This window comes from Gallus gallus, chromosome 1 (assembly GCF_016699485.2).
Source record: "Gallus gallus isolate bGalGal1 chromosome 1, bGalGal1.mat.broiler.GRCg7b, whole genome shotgun sequence".
Classification (NCBI taxonomy): Eukaryota; Metazoa; Chordata; class Aves; order Galliformes; family Phasianidae; genus Gallus; species Gallus gallus.
In genome coordinates this window covers 195,941,115-195,957,174 of record NC_052532.1, presented here as the reverse complement: position 1 = coordinate 195,957,174, position 16,060 = coordinate 195,941,115, and the positions used below count along the sequence as shown (strand labels likewise).

At 46.3% G+C, this 16,060-nt stretch overlaps 2 protein-coding genes across 2 annotated transcripts; both read right to left on the bottom strand.

Moving 5' to 3' along the window:
• Positions 1 to 2,371: 2,371 nt before the first annotated feature.
• On the bottom strand, positions 2,372 to 14,912 carry LOC419080 (olfactory receptor 51G2-like). Its single transcript, XM_015280946.4, is given in 4 exon segments — positions 2,372 to 6,272; positions 6,274 to 6,317; positions 13,413 to 13,526; positions 14,835 to 14,912. Coding segments are annotated over 3 exon segments (1,089 nt in total). The 5' UTR covers positions 13,498 to 13,526; positions 14,835 to 14,912; the 3' UTR covers positions 2,372 to 5,312.
• Positions 6,331 to 14,912, bottom strand: LOC107049066 (olfactory receptor 51G2-like). The gene is made up of 2 exons (XM_040660325.2): positions 14,835 to 14,912; positions 6,331 to 11,229 (listed from the first exon to the last, which is right to left on the bottom strand). The coding sequence occupies exon 2, from the start codon at positions 11,199 to 11,201 to the stop codon at positions 10,227 to 10,229; it is 975 nt and encodes a 324-aa protein (XP_040516259.1). The 5' UTR covers positions 11,202 to 11,229; positions 14,835 to 14,912; the 3' UTR covers positions 6,331 to 10,226.
• Positions 14,913 to 16,060: the final 1,148 nt, after the last annotated feature.

Sequence of the window (16,060 nt, the reverse complement as noted above, 5' to 3'; positions counted from 1 at the left end):
TCAGTTCCCACTTAACAGTATCCCCATCTGTCCCACTTGCTGAGCGCTCTTGGAGCAAGCAAAACCATTTGTTAAAGATGCAGATGCAAGGCGGTCCAAATAAACCTAGAAGTGTGCACAGAGTGGTTGCAAAGTGATTACCAGCAATCTTCCAGCTCTGCAGAAGCTTTGTTCTGAAGCACGCTGCCTGCTCGTGTAAGCTGAGGCACTGGGTGTTTGCCATGGGTGAGCAACATCCAGTTTGAGAGCAAAGCCCTGAGGCAGTGCCACTGGATTTGGAGAACCTCCCTCCAATGCAGTGCTCTGGCCGTGCCCATTCATCTCCTGCAAAGACTGCAGCTCACTCAGCCCCCAAACAAGGCCCAGCTCCTGGGATTTTCCCTATAGGTGGGGAACAGAGATTGCTCGAGAATCCCTGCAGCACAGACAGGGCAGTGCTGATGACCTGGCAAGAGCCTCTAGAAATCTCCCTGGGGCTGTGGTCACTTGTGTGGGAGAGGTGCAGGCAACAGGAAGAAGGGAGAATCGTACAATCATAATATTACTCTGGTTGGAAAGGACCGCAAAGATCAAGTACAACCGCAGCCTAACCATAGTACCCTAACTCTAACAACCCTCTGCTAAATCATGTCTCTGAGCACTACATCCAAACAGCTCTTAAACACATCCAGGGACGGTGAGTCAACCACCTACCTGGGAAGCCTATTCCAGTGTTTAACCACCCTTTCTGTAAAGAAGTGTTTCGTAACGTTCAACCTAAACTTACCTTGGCGCAACTTGAAGCCATTTCCCCTCGTCCTGTCACCTGTGACCAGTGAGAAGAGATCTACCCTGCTCTCACTGTAAACACCTTTCAGGTACTGGAGGAGAGTAATAACGTCTCCCCTCAGCCTCCTCTTCCACAAACTAAACAGCCCCAGCTCCCGCAGCCTCTCCTCATAGGGTTGATTTTCCAAGCCCTTCACTAGCCTTCTTGCCCTTCTCTGGACTTGCTCCAGTACCTCCCTGTCCTTCTTGTACTGAGGTGCCCAAAACTAAACACAGTACCCGAGGTGAGGCCTCATCAGTGCCTAGTACAGGGACAGGATGACTTCCCTAGTCCTGCTCACCACACCATTCCTGATACAAGCCAGGATGCCATTGGCCTTCTTGGCCACCTGGGCACACTGCTGGCTCATATTCAGCCAACTGTCCAACAGTACACCAAGGGAGGGCAAGGCATGTCCAGGGAGAGTGTGAGCCTCAAGACCAGTCAAGTTCTGCCCCAGCCCTCAATACTCACCCGCCTTCTGCTTGTTTCCAGGCAGGGACTGGGCGCTGTGGGGACCAGGTGATATTTATAAGCTGCCTGGTAAATCTTAGCAGAGAGTTCTGAATTTCCCCTGCCAATTAACATGTAATTAGGGAGAGAAAGAAGAAACACAAAAGAAGTCAACTTTTAATCACCTCAGTGTTGATGACCTCATAGTCTGTGGTACAGTTTTGTTCTAAAACTCTGGTCACTTTTATATCCATTCCCTTACAGTAACTTCCATAGTTTGTTGAGTTACTTGCTCTGTGGTTGTGCTCATTGTACCTCCCTGTGCCGTTTTTATGGTGTCCACACAGTATAGCATCAAAGATTGATTTGGGTTTGACCAGTCCCTTAATTATCGTCTGAGCTGCCTCCTCTGTCTTCCCTGGACATCTTCCTCTTGATGAAGCTTCCTATTACATCTCTGCACCAAATCTTTGGCCCTATCAAGTTCCGTAAGATTGTTGCGGGTAATAAACCTTTGCTTTTTTTCTTTTGAACTGTCCCAAACTCTATCAATCCCAACAACTAGTGAGCATATCAACACCAAAAGTTCATTTTGAACCACTGCAGAGGTCTCACATCACTCCTTGTTTACTCCTTTGTCAATTCTGTGCTATTGTGACTTCCTGTTCTCTCTCCATTTGTATGCAAACCTTCCTTGCATTCTGCCTTCCCCTACTCCTCTCTCCTTATCCCTCCTTTCCCTTTTCTCTCCCTTTTGCAAGTGATTTTGGTTCTTTCCTCTCTTTCTGTGAGGAATCTGGGTCTGAGTGAAGGCCAGCAAAATCTGTCCACCCCCACCTCTGGCACTTAGACCTGCTCATGGTGGACAGAAGGATTCAGACACTGTGTGCTCTTAATGGGGCCCTCTATTACTTCAGGGTACTGTTGATATGGGGACGCCACAATGGACAAGTGTGTCAGGGACCCAAAAGGCCCCTGAAGGAAGAATTCATCATACCTCCCTTCTCTGTGGCTCTATTATCAGTCTTTCTGATAAACAGGTGGATAGTAGCCTCCCCTCCCTCCCCCTCCCCCCCCCAAAAAAAAAAAACCACAACATTTTCAGCATGGTTCATTCATTTTACTTTATTAATTTTTCTCTCGGTACAAAAGGAAACAAAATAAGGAACATATGGAGAATGAGCAGGAGCCATTTCTCAATGTCACAGCCACCTGAAAAGTGTTTGGAGCCATAGCGTGCCTCTGAAAAATTCATTCACACTTCTCAAATCACATTAGGCAGGTATAGATTGCTTTCATTTTTATGAAAATGTGTTGCCCGTCAGCTCTAGTAAAACAGAATCTGACAAAAAATGACAAGGGATGAAATTGTTTTTAAGTCCCAGGTAGAAACTACTTGTCACTTGCTTAAATGAAAGTATTTATTTTGAAATAAAGTGTGCTTTAATTTAGGAGTAAAGCTTATAGGAAAATGTGCTTAATAGAGTCCGAAGCTACAGAAATACAAAGGCACTCCTTTTACTCCAGTGTTAGTTAGCAATGAGAAAAAAACACGCCAGACTCCAGTGTATTATCTGTCACCTGAAGGCCCTGGAGCAACATGATGATGAAAGTTTAAAGGATGAGCAGGGCTCCCTGGTGTGCTGCTCTGGACACGAACCATGGCTGCTTCTGTGTGCCCACTCCTGGCAGCAGTGAGGGAGGAGAGCTCTTGAACCTCTGCTCTTCTGGGGTGTGTGCTTGCTTTTCTTTGCTTCCATTCTCTCTGATGGAAATAGTCCGTTTTTCTTATGCTCTTTTCCAAAATACTCTATTTTTCATAGCTAAACATAATTCTGCGGGCTTTCCCCAGGTATCCTGATCCATTTAGCGCTAAATAAAAGTTTACCCTATGAATCTCTGACTGTAAAGCATAGTTCCACATGTATGTTGTGAGCCAGTGCAGATTTACACCCCCTGGCGTTTTGTTTTGATCTTTTCTCCTTCTCTACTAGTTCTTCTCAGTGTCCATTGTTTTGGGCTCTAAGCTGACCTTTCCAGACAGTGATAGGCCATGTCCTCAAGGACCAGCACTTGCTAATCCACATCTAGATAACAAATCTAGTTTTGGGCCCCAGAACAAAAAAGGCATAGTCATCTGATAGCAGGGTGGCCGGGGCTGGATCAGTGATACTTGAGGAGGAAAATAGGCTTGTTCAGCTTCAGAAGAACAGCTTTGACTCTTCCCAAGAGCAGATGAGTGGCCTTTCACTACCCACAAAAACATCATCGGGAAGATGAAGCCAGGCTCTCACAGAGCGGTGTAGCAAGAGGATGAGAGTCACAAGCATGGTTTGAAATGAGAAGGTCAAGCCAGATAAAAAGAGGAAAAAAATCACAGTAAGGACAGTCAAGAACTGTAATAGAGGCCCGAAGATATTGTCCTACATCTGTCCTTGGAGGCTTTCAGCACCTGACCGAATGAACAGCTCTGCTACCTTGTCTGACCCTGAAGCTGCCCCTGCATTGATAAGAGGTTTGGGCTGGAGATGTTTGGAGCTCCCTTCCAACCCGAATTACCCCATGGATTCTTTGACAATATTCTGCTGATGAAGATAACAATGTTCAAGAGCTCCTGGACCTCCTAATGGAGCATAGATCATGAAAGTACCTGGTACCTCTGGTCATCTGTGAGATGTTCTGACATGAAGGGTTTTGCATCCAAATGACTTCCTCTCTGTTACTCACCTGCATACAACCAGCCAGCTAGAGATCACCCAGCCCTCTCACCAGAGGAATTCCAGGGGCTGCTCCAGAGTTGATCTGTGGGAACAGCAAACACATTCCTGCCCATGGCAATGCAGCCCAGATGGCTTCTGAAGATCTCCAAGGAAGGAGACTCCACATCTACCTCGGGGATGAAGAGCACAATTTAAAATAGCCAGCAAGTAACAAGGTAAGAGTTTAAACCAAGAGGTAAAAGAAGGGATTGGTTGGATCTTTTTCTACTTACGAAGAAGAAAGCACTTCTATAAAGACAAAGTACACAAAGATCTTCAATGGATTAGGGAAAGAAAAGATATGAGAACATCTTTAAATCAGTATGCTTCATTGTAGAGAGCACTTCAAACCACAAAATCATCTGCATCATCTTTCACATCTTCATTAGCCCCGAGACTCGGAGGCTTCCATCACATAAAAAGAGTTTTATAGCTTCCCACTGATAGAAGAGTTGTGAGACTACAGAGAGGAAAGGCTATGAGGTGTTCTGATTTAATGCAGAATATCTTGGAATTATAAGAAAAATCTGAAAGATGGAGATCTTGAGCTCCTTTGGAAATCCATACACATGTGAAGTCAAAGGTATAAAACACCTTCCACTTGGAAATAGTGATTCCTTCAGCTGAGGAATATCCCTCACATTTACAACTTCCTAATTTTTCTCTTGAGAGACCGGTTTTCTAGAATATAATTCTTAATGGAAATTATTTTCACAACCTCTGTCAATAACTCTGAGCTGTGAGGGGTCAGAGCTGTGTGAACTGGACACCCAGTAGATCAGAACAAGACTACAGAGGTGGAGCACTTTTAAAGTGCATTTCCGCACCTTTAATGTCACCTGTAATTATTTTACTTAAAAATAAATTTTAGCCAAAAACTTTGCTAAAATGTTTTTGGACAGTGAGCACATCAAAAGCACAAACCATGAATTATCTAAATAATTCACAAACCACTGTGGCATTCACGCAGCTGTGCAAATGTTGGAGAGGAGATGGGAACAAAGAAGTGCCATGTCAAGATGTTGTTAGTTTGCTGAGACATTTTTCCTTCCTGTATGTGCTGGATCAGGGTTGGATTTGGATCATCATAGTAGATTCACTCCAACTTTGGTGAAGTAAGCACTCTTGGAAGGAGTTTACAGCTGTTATTTCCTTTTTACCCTGTGATAACACCTTAGAGTCTCCTACCATGTGCTGAGTGCTGCACAGAGGACAGCCCCAGCTCCAAGGACTCTGAGTGTAAAACAAGTTGAGACACTGAGAGGAAAAAGGACACAATATCCAAGCACAAGTCACTGGGCAGTTCTGTTGTTGTGTATGTGAATGAAACTCAGGATCCTCCTCTGTATCTGTTTAGTCCTCACCCCATAGATGATGGGGTTGAGCACAGCTGGCACAAGGATGTAGATGTTCCCCATGATGATATGGACAAGCGGGGCGAGGTCCCTTCCAAACCGGTGCACCACGGACAGCCCAATCAGTGGTACATAGAAGGCCAAGACCACACAGATATGGGCAATGCAGGTGCTGAACGCCTTGAGCCTCTCCTTCCACGATGCCAGCCGCAAGACAGCCTTGAGGATCAGGAGGTAGGAGATGCAGATGAGGAGGGCGTCCAGCCCCATGACCAGCAGGATGGCAGTGAGGCCATACACCACACTGGGAGTGGTGTTGGCGCAGGCCAGGTTCATCACGTCCTGGTGCAGGCAGAAGGAGTGTGACAGCACCCGTGAGCTGCAGAAAGGAAGCGGCAGGAGGAGCAAAGGCAAGGGCAGGAAGAAGAGAACTCCCCTGATCATGGCTGCCAGCCCTATTTTTGCTGTTGTGGCATTGGTGAGGATGGCAGCATGTCTCAGTGGGTGGCAGATGGCCACATAGCGGTCCACAGCCATGGCCAGGAGGATGGTAGACTCAATAGCCGAGAGCGTGTGTATGAAGAACATCTGGACAAGGCAGGCGCCGAAGCTGATCTCCCTGATGTTGAACCAGTAGAAGGAGAGGACACGTGGCACTGTGGAGGTGGACAAGGCCAGGTCGATGGCAGCCAGCATGCAGAGGAAGAAGTACATGGGAACGTGCAGGCTGGGCTCTGTCTTGACGATGAACAGCACCGCGCAGTTGCCTGCTACAGCCATGATGTACATGGAGCACAAAGGGATCGCCATCCAGAAATGGGCAGCCTCCAGCCCTGGGATACTGGCCAAGATGAAGGAGGATGGGTTGATGTCAGAGCTGTTGGGGAAGGGCATGGCATGCAGGATGAAGGGAGGTCATGCTATGCCGTGGCACGTCCTCTGCTGCAAGGGCAAATTCAAATAAAGAAAACAGATTTTTTATTGCTCCTGCACAACTCCAATTCTGCTTGAGCTTTTCCCATATGCACTATACTGCCCTGTCAGAAACATATGCTTTAAGCTGCCCTTCTGTTCACACAGATCAGATTTGTAAAATAACTGGGATTTAAAGGTGTTGGGATGAAGCACCAATTTCTGAAACAACAGCAGTGTCACCACCACAGAGCTGTACATTCCCAGCTGTCTAGGGCATTCTTGGAGGGCTTGAACAGAGATGCAGATCCCTCCTGACTCCCACAGCAAGGCTGTCTGCAGCATTGCTGAGCTTTCTGACAACAAATTCCACATCCCACCCATGTAAAACAGGGATGCTACATGTTTTTACTGCAGGTTATTAGTCCAAATGATTCTAAAAGTAGCATTTGGTTGAAAACACTCTGTTTTTACTGCACATCGGTGGTGAAGCACTCATCCTAAAATAGCAATCATAGCTTATTTCCCTGATGGGATGTTATTCCATCCTGACTCTATGATAAATAAAACTCTCGTGCTAGCTTTTTATACACAATTTACAAACATGGTACACAGACTGTTGGTATCAAGTTGTTTGAAAGCTATTCTAGCAAGGACATTTGCAGCAAACCACTTACACTAAGATGCAAGTGGAATGCACAAAACGCTTCAGTAACTGCCAGCAAGTGTCTGAGTCAACTTACCTGCCACCCACTGAAGTGTAAGGACAGTATGATTCTCACTGCTAAAAATCTGCCATCCTATTCATTTCTTTCAAGAGAAGGCAACTGGGAGAGACACTCACAGTAAGTCAGTAATCCCTCGAAAAATATTGGTGAATGCACCAATGTTTTCAGAAGTGACTAATGACTTTGAACTGCTAGTGTGATGAACCCCATCCATAGAAGGATCTTGCTTTATGCAGAGCAGAAAACTGAGTCCATACCTTTAATAAAACACTAGGGAGTGCAGATTTGTTTTCCCTGGCTGATCCTTGCACCAGCAAGCCCCAGTGGCTGCATTTGGCAAGAGGTGAGCACATGTAGACAGTGAAGCCATCCCATCCAGAGGACCAGTAACAACAACCACTGTGGATGATCTCAGAAAGGACTCATAAACATTGACCAGATTTGTCCCATGGAGTGAACTTCCCAGGATAAAGCAGGTGGTGGAACAGTCGTCAGCACTGAGAAGTCCTCTCTGCTTCTCCCATCCCATGTGGCAGTGAGAAGGGAATGTGTTCCATTCCCTGGAGCTGTTCACCTCTGGTACAGTGTTTCCCAAGGGTTTTGAAGTCTGTATGAGCAGATTTCAAAACCTGGGCACTAATGGGGAATGGGCTGATATTTTCATAGTGCTTGGTGTTGTCTTCTGTTACTGGAGCTGATCAAAATTTTTCATCTGAACTTTTTTTTCCTTTAAATTCTAGAGAGCCACTCTGACTGTATGTTTCCCCCTCCCCTTCCACTCCTTCTTCCTTTCCATCATCCTGTTCTCCTGCTCCTCCTCCATCTCCTCTCCTTTCCTCATTAAGCCATGCCTGTGATGTGTCTCACACTGCTCTCTTGGTTCATAGGAAATAAATCCGTCAGCAAGTACTGTATACGATCCCATGGTACAAAGTGCAGAGCTCAGAGCATCACAGAATAGGAATTAGCAGGTTTAAGTGGCTTGTCTATCTTTTTTTATTCACACAGATGTCAAACCACAATTAACTTTCCCATTCCCAGAAGCAGCCACCAAGATCTGTGAGCATGTGTTCCTAATGAACAGTACCTTATACAGGTTCTCAGATCCTGAACAACTGCCTGGTACCCTCCAGCTACTCCATCTGGGAAGGAAACTTGGAGGCAGGTGAAACTCTGCTGAACTGGGTGATGGAGGTGCATCATATGCACTGCATCCTCACTCCAGCATGGTTTCCAGCTGCACTAATACATACCCTGTGCATTTCCTCTGTCTTGCCACCACCATCTGAATGCACATGTCCTTGCTGGAGCACAGGCTCCTCTGGCTTTTGTTGCTTCTGAGAACAGTCTGCAAGTTTTCAATCAGGGAGCAGTGCTGTGTGAGGATCCTGCACGCTGAGCATCTCCAAGCAAAGATCTTTTTTAGGCTTTCATGCCAAAAGATTTACTTGTTCTCCTACTCCTCTGATAGCAGCTGGCTACCAGCACCAGGCTGGATCGTAGGTATTCTGAGCAAAGAACTCCCACCAGGTGCTACTCAATGCAAGTAGGAGCTGCTGTGCCTACTGGTTGGACAGAAGTTCTTGTGGTGTTCTGCTGAACAGTATTTCCACCTCTGTGAGGGTCCACGGGGACACTCAGCAAAATAACTAGCACAACACAATGCAAAGAGCGTCCTGAGAGTCCTCCCCTTGGGAATCTGCCCTTCTCCCTTTCCATTTTCTTATGGAGAAGTATTCTCATTATTCTTCTCTGTCTTTATTAGAAGTACAGATATGAATAGATCAAAAAGAAAAAGACACCAATCCTAGGTTAGGCTGAAGTGGGAGAAGCTTAGCAACAACCCAGTTCTGGTATGCAATGCTGTCCCAATGCCCTCTGCTACTTCACCCTCACAAGGTGAATGATGACCACTCCTTCTTTGCACAAAGGCCCAGTCTGCCCCAAATGTGGCTTAAAACCAATGAAAAAAACAACACAGGAGGTATGAAAGATTTGGGGCAGTTTCATTCTGTCTGCGGGATGAAGCAAAATAAGAGGGTGGTGAAACTCTTCTGCTTGCCTGGCTGAGATCCATCTTGGTGAAGAGCAAGAAGATGCTTGGAGACAATGTCACCTCCATATGTGACCTGAGCCTGGAGATCTCCATTTCCCATCCCTCTGAGGGGGACTTTTGATGCCTGGTGGATGTTAGCTGGAAGGCTGTAGTACATGGTCTGTAATGTCAGGAAGATTAGTCACTCCTATTTTAGTTTTGAAACCTCTCTGCAGTAAGAGAGCTATCCAAACCCGACCCCCGAGCACCATCCTGATGCATACCTAACTCATGCAGTACTGTACTCACGTACAGCAAATCCTGACGGCTTTGAACAACTCCAACCTATTAACTCTACATTAGATAAATTGAAAAAAAAAGGCTTTTTTTTTTTTTCCTTTCCAATGATATGTGTATTTTATTTGAATATATGGTAGACATACTTTACATTCAATGCAAAAAAACAATGGCTTGAGCATTAGATCTGGTAGGATAGTAAGGCTCAATGAAAGCAAGAGGAGGTGCAGAAGCAGCACTGTAAATGTGTATGGCAGTTTAGAAATACAGATGAAGATTAAGGCTGAGCCATTTGTTAGGTGAACCAAGTGTTGTGGGTTCACTTAAAATGTTGTGATCTTCCAAAAATGCTCTGTGCTCAACCTCTGGAAATGATCTCCATTTTGTGGGGTGTTTCCAGTTGAACAAAATTACTCACTTTGATATTCAGAGTGACTTCAGACTTTTGGCCTCTGTCCTGTCCTACAGAGTTTGTGGTCTTGGTTAGTTATGCAGTGAGGGAACAATGATCCCATGCAAGGGACCGCAGGTGAAGCTTACATATTATCTGACTGCTAGATGCCATAAAGTATATTGTAGAGTTTCCTTGCTCCACTCCATTGTGTAACTCAAGAGGAGGAGCTTGTTTTCCTGTAATTGTTTCCTCATAAGTGTGACTTCCACGCCTGGGGTGTGTGCAGGCTGTTGGAAAGGACCAAGCATCATGCTAGGATGAAACATGAAAGATCACAGCTCTGGGTTGAGGGACAGCATCTGAGTGGATGCGCAGTTCCTTTGCCTGGCAGTGACACCCATGGGTGCAGCACTAAGAAACCAGTCTACTAGTTCTGACCACAAAAAAAGTCCACCAGCATTTTCTGGCACAGTTGGTGGAAGAACCTACCACTCAAATTCACACTTCCTCCTCAGTGTCCTGAACAAAGCCTCGCGGATATGGCTGGATTTTATGCTGTAGATAATGGGGTTGAGAGCAGGGGGAATTATAAGGTAGGTGTAGGCCACCAAGGTGTTAACCAAAGGAGGAAAGTTCTTTCCGAAACGATGAATCATGGACAGTCCAATCATTGGGATGAAGAATATTAGGACAGCACAGATGTGGGAGACGCATGTATTCAAAGCCTTGAGACACTCCTCCTTAGTTGCAAGGCTGATAACAGTTTTAATGATTAGGATGTAGGACAGCACAATGCAGATAAAATCCATCCCTACTGTTGAAAACAAAGCAATCAGACCATAGAAGATATTGACTTTTATATCTGCACATGCTAGGTTCATGATATCAGGATGGAAGCAAAAAGAATGAGAGAGCTCAGTCTTCCCACAGTAGGTTAACCTCTTGAGCAAGAAGGGTATTGGAAGAAGGGAGACCGTACCTCTCAATATGATTGTCAGACCTATCTTTATGACAGTTGTCTTGGTCAGTATGGATGGGTATCTAAGTGGATGGGAGATAGCAATGAAGCGATCAAACGCCATTGCCAGGAGCACCGAGGATTCAATGAAGGACAGTATGTGGATGAAATACATCTGAGTGAGACAAGCATCAAAACCAATCCTTCGGTTATTAAACCAAAAAATACCCAGTGTAGTAGGCAGTGTACATAAAACCAGCCCCAGGTCAGTGACTGCTAGCATGGAGAGAAAGTAGTACATGGGTTCATGAAGACTTTGGGTCTTCTTTATGACGAATAGGATCATGCAATTTCCCAAGAGAGCAATAAGGTAGAGTACACAAAAAGGGATGGAGATCCAGTGATGAAAGGCTTCCAGGCCTGGGATGCCCATCATGAGGAAAGCTGAAGGCTGATAGAAGGAGCCATTGAATTCCCACGTGGTATGTGAGTCATGCTCCATTGCAGCTCAGATCTCACATGACCTATACCTAAAACAAATCAACAACAGAAACTCCACATAGTCGGACTCTCCACTGCATAGAGAACTGTGTAATGACAAGCCCCACATTCTTCCATCTCCCCACTATGCAGATGCCTCTGTGTTGCTTAGAACACCGTTAGGATTACCTTAGTGTTGCATATAACTACACTGTGAGCTGACCATTCAACTATAAAACCAAAAAGAAAAGAATCCACATTTTTTCTTAAAAAAAAAAAAAATATATATATATATATATATTTACTGAATATTAAAGTTAAAACATTCCTGGTGAGTGCAACTACTTTTTTTTTTTTGTCCACAAATTCCACAGGCTGAGTTGCTCTCAGTGAAGACATCAACACTGGAAACAGATGAGAAACAGGAATAGAGGTTTGGTTGGTCAGACACGACTGCTCTGGTGAAGGACAATAAATAAGCATCATATGTTCATTTCATCCACCAGTGACCTGGGTGAAGGGATAGATTCCCCCCTCAGCAGGTTTACTGATGGTACAAAACTGGGGGGTTTGGCTGACACCTGAAGGCTGTGCTGCCATTCAACAGGACCTGGACAGACTGGAGAGCTGGGCAGGGAGGAACATGATGAGGTGTAACGAGAGCAAGTGTAGAGTCTTGCACCTGGGAAGGAACAACCACAGCATCAGTACAGGTCAATGCTGAGCTGCTGGAGAGGAGCTCTGTGGAGAAGGACCTGGTGATCCTGGTGGACAACAGGTGACTGTGAGCCATCAGAGTGTCCTGATGGCCAAGAAGGCCAATGGGATCCTGGGGTACATTGCAGAGCGTAGCCAGCAGGGCGAGGGAGGAGATCCTCTCCCTCTGCTCTGCCTCAGTAAGGTCACACCTGGAATACTGTGTCCAGTTCTCCGCTCTCCGGGTCTAAAACAACAGAGATCATCTAGAGAGAGTCCGGTGGAAAGACACTGAGATGATACAGGGCCTGGAGCATCTCCTGTATGAGGAAAGGCTGAGAGACCTGGGGAAAAGACTGAGAGGGGATCTGATCAATATTTATAAATATCTGAAGGGAGGTGGGTGGCAAATGGGTGCGGCCAGGCTCTTCTTGGTGGTGTGTAGTGATAGGACAAGGAGTAATGACCTAAAACTGGAACATAGGAAGCTCTGTACTAACATATGGAAGATCTTCTTTACGGTGAGGGTGATGGAGCACTGGCACAGGTAGCCCAGAAAGGTGGTGGAGTCTCTTCTATGGAGATATTCCACAACCATCCGGGTGCCCACCTGTGCAAACTATTGTAGGGAACTGCTTTAGCAATGGGGTTGGACTCAGCACTATCCATACTGCATGAGAGACAATGCACCCAAAGATGCTGGAGAAGCTAATGGTGCTTCTGAGCTCTCTCTGTGCCTTCTGTAACTGAAAGACTGTTGGTGTGGATGAGGAAAAACAGTGGAGGTGGAAAACAAGAGCTAATTAATGAAAATAAATATTTGTGACTACAATCTTAATATACTTTTTGTAGGATGCAATGCAAGCAGGTCAAAAAGTACCTGAATTATGAGCAAGAGGGTTTGCTGCAACGCAATTCATTTTTGAATAAACACACATCTCCTCCATGATGTATCTATTATGTTCCTAATATGATTTAGCTCCATTAAACTCTCAGCCTGCTTGCAACTGTGGCAATGAAACCCAAAGCTTAGCAAGGATAAACATCTTCCTGCTCTGGGGCCAAAGCAACATGTAACTGATGGGAAGTGAGGAAGAGCCCCAAAGTCATTTCTTTTCCCCCAGGGAGCCCAACTTGGTTTTCTTTTCAGCCACACATCCTCATGACTTGCCTTGGCCAGCAGGCAGCCCCGTGTTCAGCTGCCAAAGGTAGGAAGAATGCAGAAGCACACTTCATCCACAGCAGGGGGGGTGAAGATAGATCATCCTTAAAGCCTCTTCCAACCTATGCCACTCTGTGATCCTATGATTCAGGAGGACTCTGGCAGTGCAAGGGGCAGCTTTGGTCATGTCCAGCAAAGGGCAGCTGGTCATTTCCCTGTGGCATGGATAGTGGCTGATGTTGGGAAAGGTAGAGGTGTGGAGGGACCTCGGGTCCCAGCTGACAGCTTGGTACTCCTTAAGGGGAGAGCTGTCCCTTTCTGCTGATGCCACAGCATTTGATAAGTGAGAATTAATCTGCTGCCATCCAGACTCACCTGGAGAATGAGGGAAAAGAAGCAACTGTGTGCAGGCATTGGTGCCTGTCTGCCTGTCTCCCTTCCAGCAGCCTCTGGCAGACATCCAGGACTCTCAGAGATATTGGGATTCAACTGTTTTCCAGAAATATGGAAATGGATAAAACAAAAGACTGTTAGCATCCGCTGGGAAAGGACTGGGCATGAGCAAACTGTGGCTTGTCAGGGATTCTCCTTCTACAAGAGAGCCTTTGTGCAAAGCTGGCTTTGTCAGGCACTGGAAACTCCTGGCATGCTACGCAACACCAAAAGAAATGGGCTTTCTGTACTCTACTGAGCTGTTCTGATTTACGGTGTGCTCCTATGGGTCACAGAGAGGGATCTTCTTCCAGGCCATTTTTTCCCTCTGTGTTTTATGTGTGTTTGTGTATGTACAAAAATAACATGTATATAGAAATGTACAAAATGCTTAGAATATATAAAATGTATATGCACACATCTATGTTTTTGTACATTTACATATATAATTCTTACATTATACTTGTATATATACTACATAACACAGGGGTATACATCCACGTCCCAGCTGCAATCGTGGGACAGCACTTACACCTCTCACACTGTAGTTGAGCCCTGATGAGGAAATCAACACCCACTTACAGGGCATGAATTGAAAGACTAATGGCAGCACCTGAGCAGTGCTCCTGGGCAGCCCAGAAAGACGTGGTACAGCAATAGAGGTCTGTGGTACTGCAATAGAGGTCTGTGCTCCTGCTCAGCGGCCAGGAGCACAGGGAAGGGGTTGGTGGGCATGCAGATGCCTCATGGAGGGCACACACCAGCTGTGCTGCTTCCCGCCCCCCTTTCCCCCCCTTCATCCCTCACAGGCCACTCTATTGCCTATCTCTGACCTCAGTTTTTGCCAGTAGCCTCAGCAAAGTGCTGGTGCTTTAGGGGCACCTCAGTGTAGGCAAGTGCAGGGGCTGGGGAAGGGTGAGCCCAACATATCTGTGGTCTTTTTTTTCCCCAGAAGGAGACTTTGTTATTTACACAACTGCATCCAACTCGAGCATCCAAGTGGGGGCTCAGCCCCTCTGTGAAGCGATGCAGATTAACAAAGGGACCCTGGGGACGCAGCACCCATATAGCCCAAGTCCTGTTGGCTTTCAAGGCAAGAAGAGGAATGTGCCATTCCCACCGCCCAGCCAGGCCACAGGCAGTGGGAGCACAGCCCGGTTCATGCACGGAGCCCACAGCACAGCAGCACCACAGCACTCACCCATCCCACCCAGCGCTCCCAGCCCCGAGCAGCGTTCACATCCCCAGCAGCACCGGGATGTGCAACCCCACCCACCCCAGCGTCCACCCAAAACGCAATGCTGGGATGAGCAGGAGCACAAACTTGTGCGTGGCAGAGAGGTTACTCATTGCTCAGCTACTCACCAGGCGCTGTGGTGCGGGCCTGGGTTCCTTATGAGCCTGGGTTCTTTACGAGCCTGGATGCAGAGGGGAACAGCCCAGGTCGTGGCGTGGGGAGGGCAGGGTTTATAAGGCGCCCTGAGGACTGGCCTGTCCTGGCCTTGCAGCCAATCAATCGGAGCCACCGGAGCCCAACTCCCTGTGCGTAAACAGCGTGAGGCTGACGAGTGAAAATAGTGTGTGAAGTAAATGATCTTTCCCATTTATGATGCTCTCCCAGCAGGCACAGTTTCTTTTCCTGATGGTTTATTGGGCGACGTGTTTATAGCTCCCTGTGATTTATGCCTGGCAGTGCTGCTGTGCACTGGCAATACTCACCATTTTTATTGTGAGAATGGATCTGTAATGCAAATAATAATAAATTTTGCAAGAAGTGTGCTTGCAGCATTTCTCCAGGGGAATAACAGAGGTGAAATGGTGTTGGCTGTCCTCCTTCCATAACCAGCGAGACATGAAATGTTTAATTAAAATCATAATGTGTTGCACAATAAAAACAAACTCAATATTACAAAGACAAACACAGACAGATTAGCAGATATCCCCTCCGATGTCCCAGCAGCCTGTTATATCTAAAATCTCATGGTAATAAATTTATCTTTACCACCTCAGCTGTGAGGTGGAAATCACTCTTAACCCCTATTTCTGTGCCTGCCAGACCAAGGCTTGTCAGAGTTAACCTAATAGATTTCCCCCCTGGGCTGCCCCAAAGCAGCATGGCAGTGGATTGGGGGCATGGAATAGAATCTAAAGAAGTGGGATTATCACACAGTGGCTCTTCAACCCTCAGAAGTGACAATGAAGGAATACAGTATATATATATATATAATACTATGAGAGTGGTGAGGTGCTGGAACAGCTGCCCAGAGAGGCTGTGGATGCCCCGTCCATCCGTGGAGGTGTTGAAGGCCGGGTTGGATGGGGCCCTGGGCAGCCTGGGCTGGTCTGAAATGGGGAGGTTGGTGGCCCTGTGTGTGGTGGGGGGTTGGAGCTTCGTGATCCTTGAGGTCCCCTCCAACCCAACCATTCTATGACTCTGTGATTCTATGACAAGAAAGGTCCATAAGATAATGAAAATGGAAGAGAAGTTAAATACAGAATGTTTCTATTTGTTGCCGCTGTATGCTGTGGGAGATGGAGGTACATGTAAGTACAAAAAGGTGTTAGAAAATTCATGCATGATAGATTCAACA

Coding starts and splice junctions, on each gene's coding strand:
- LOC107049066 (XM_040660325.2), bottom strand. CDS start 11,201: ATGGAGCATGACTCACATACCACGTGGGAATTCAATGGCTCCTTCTAT.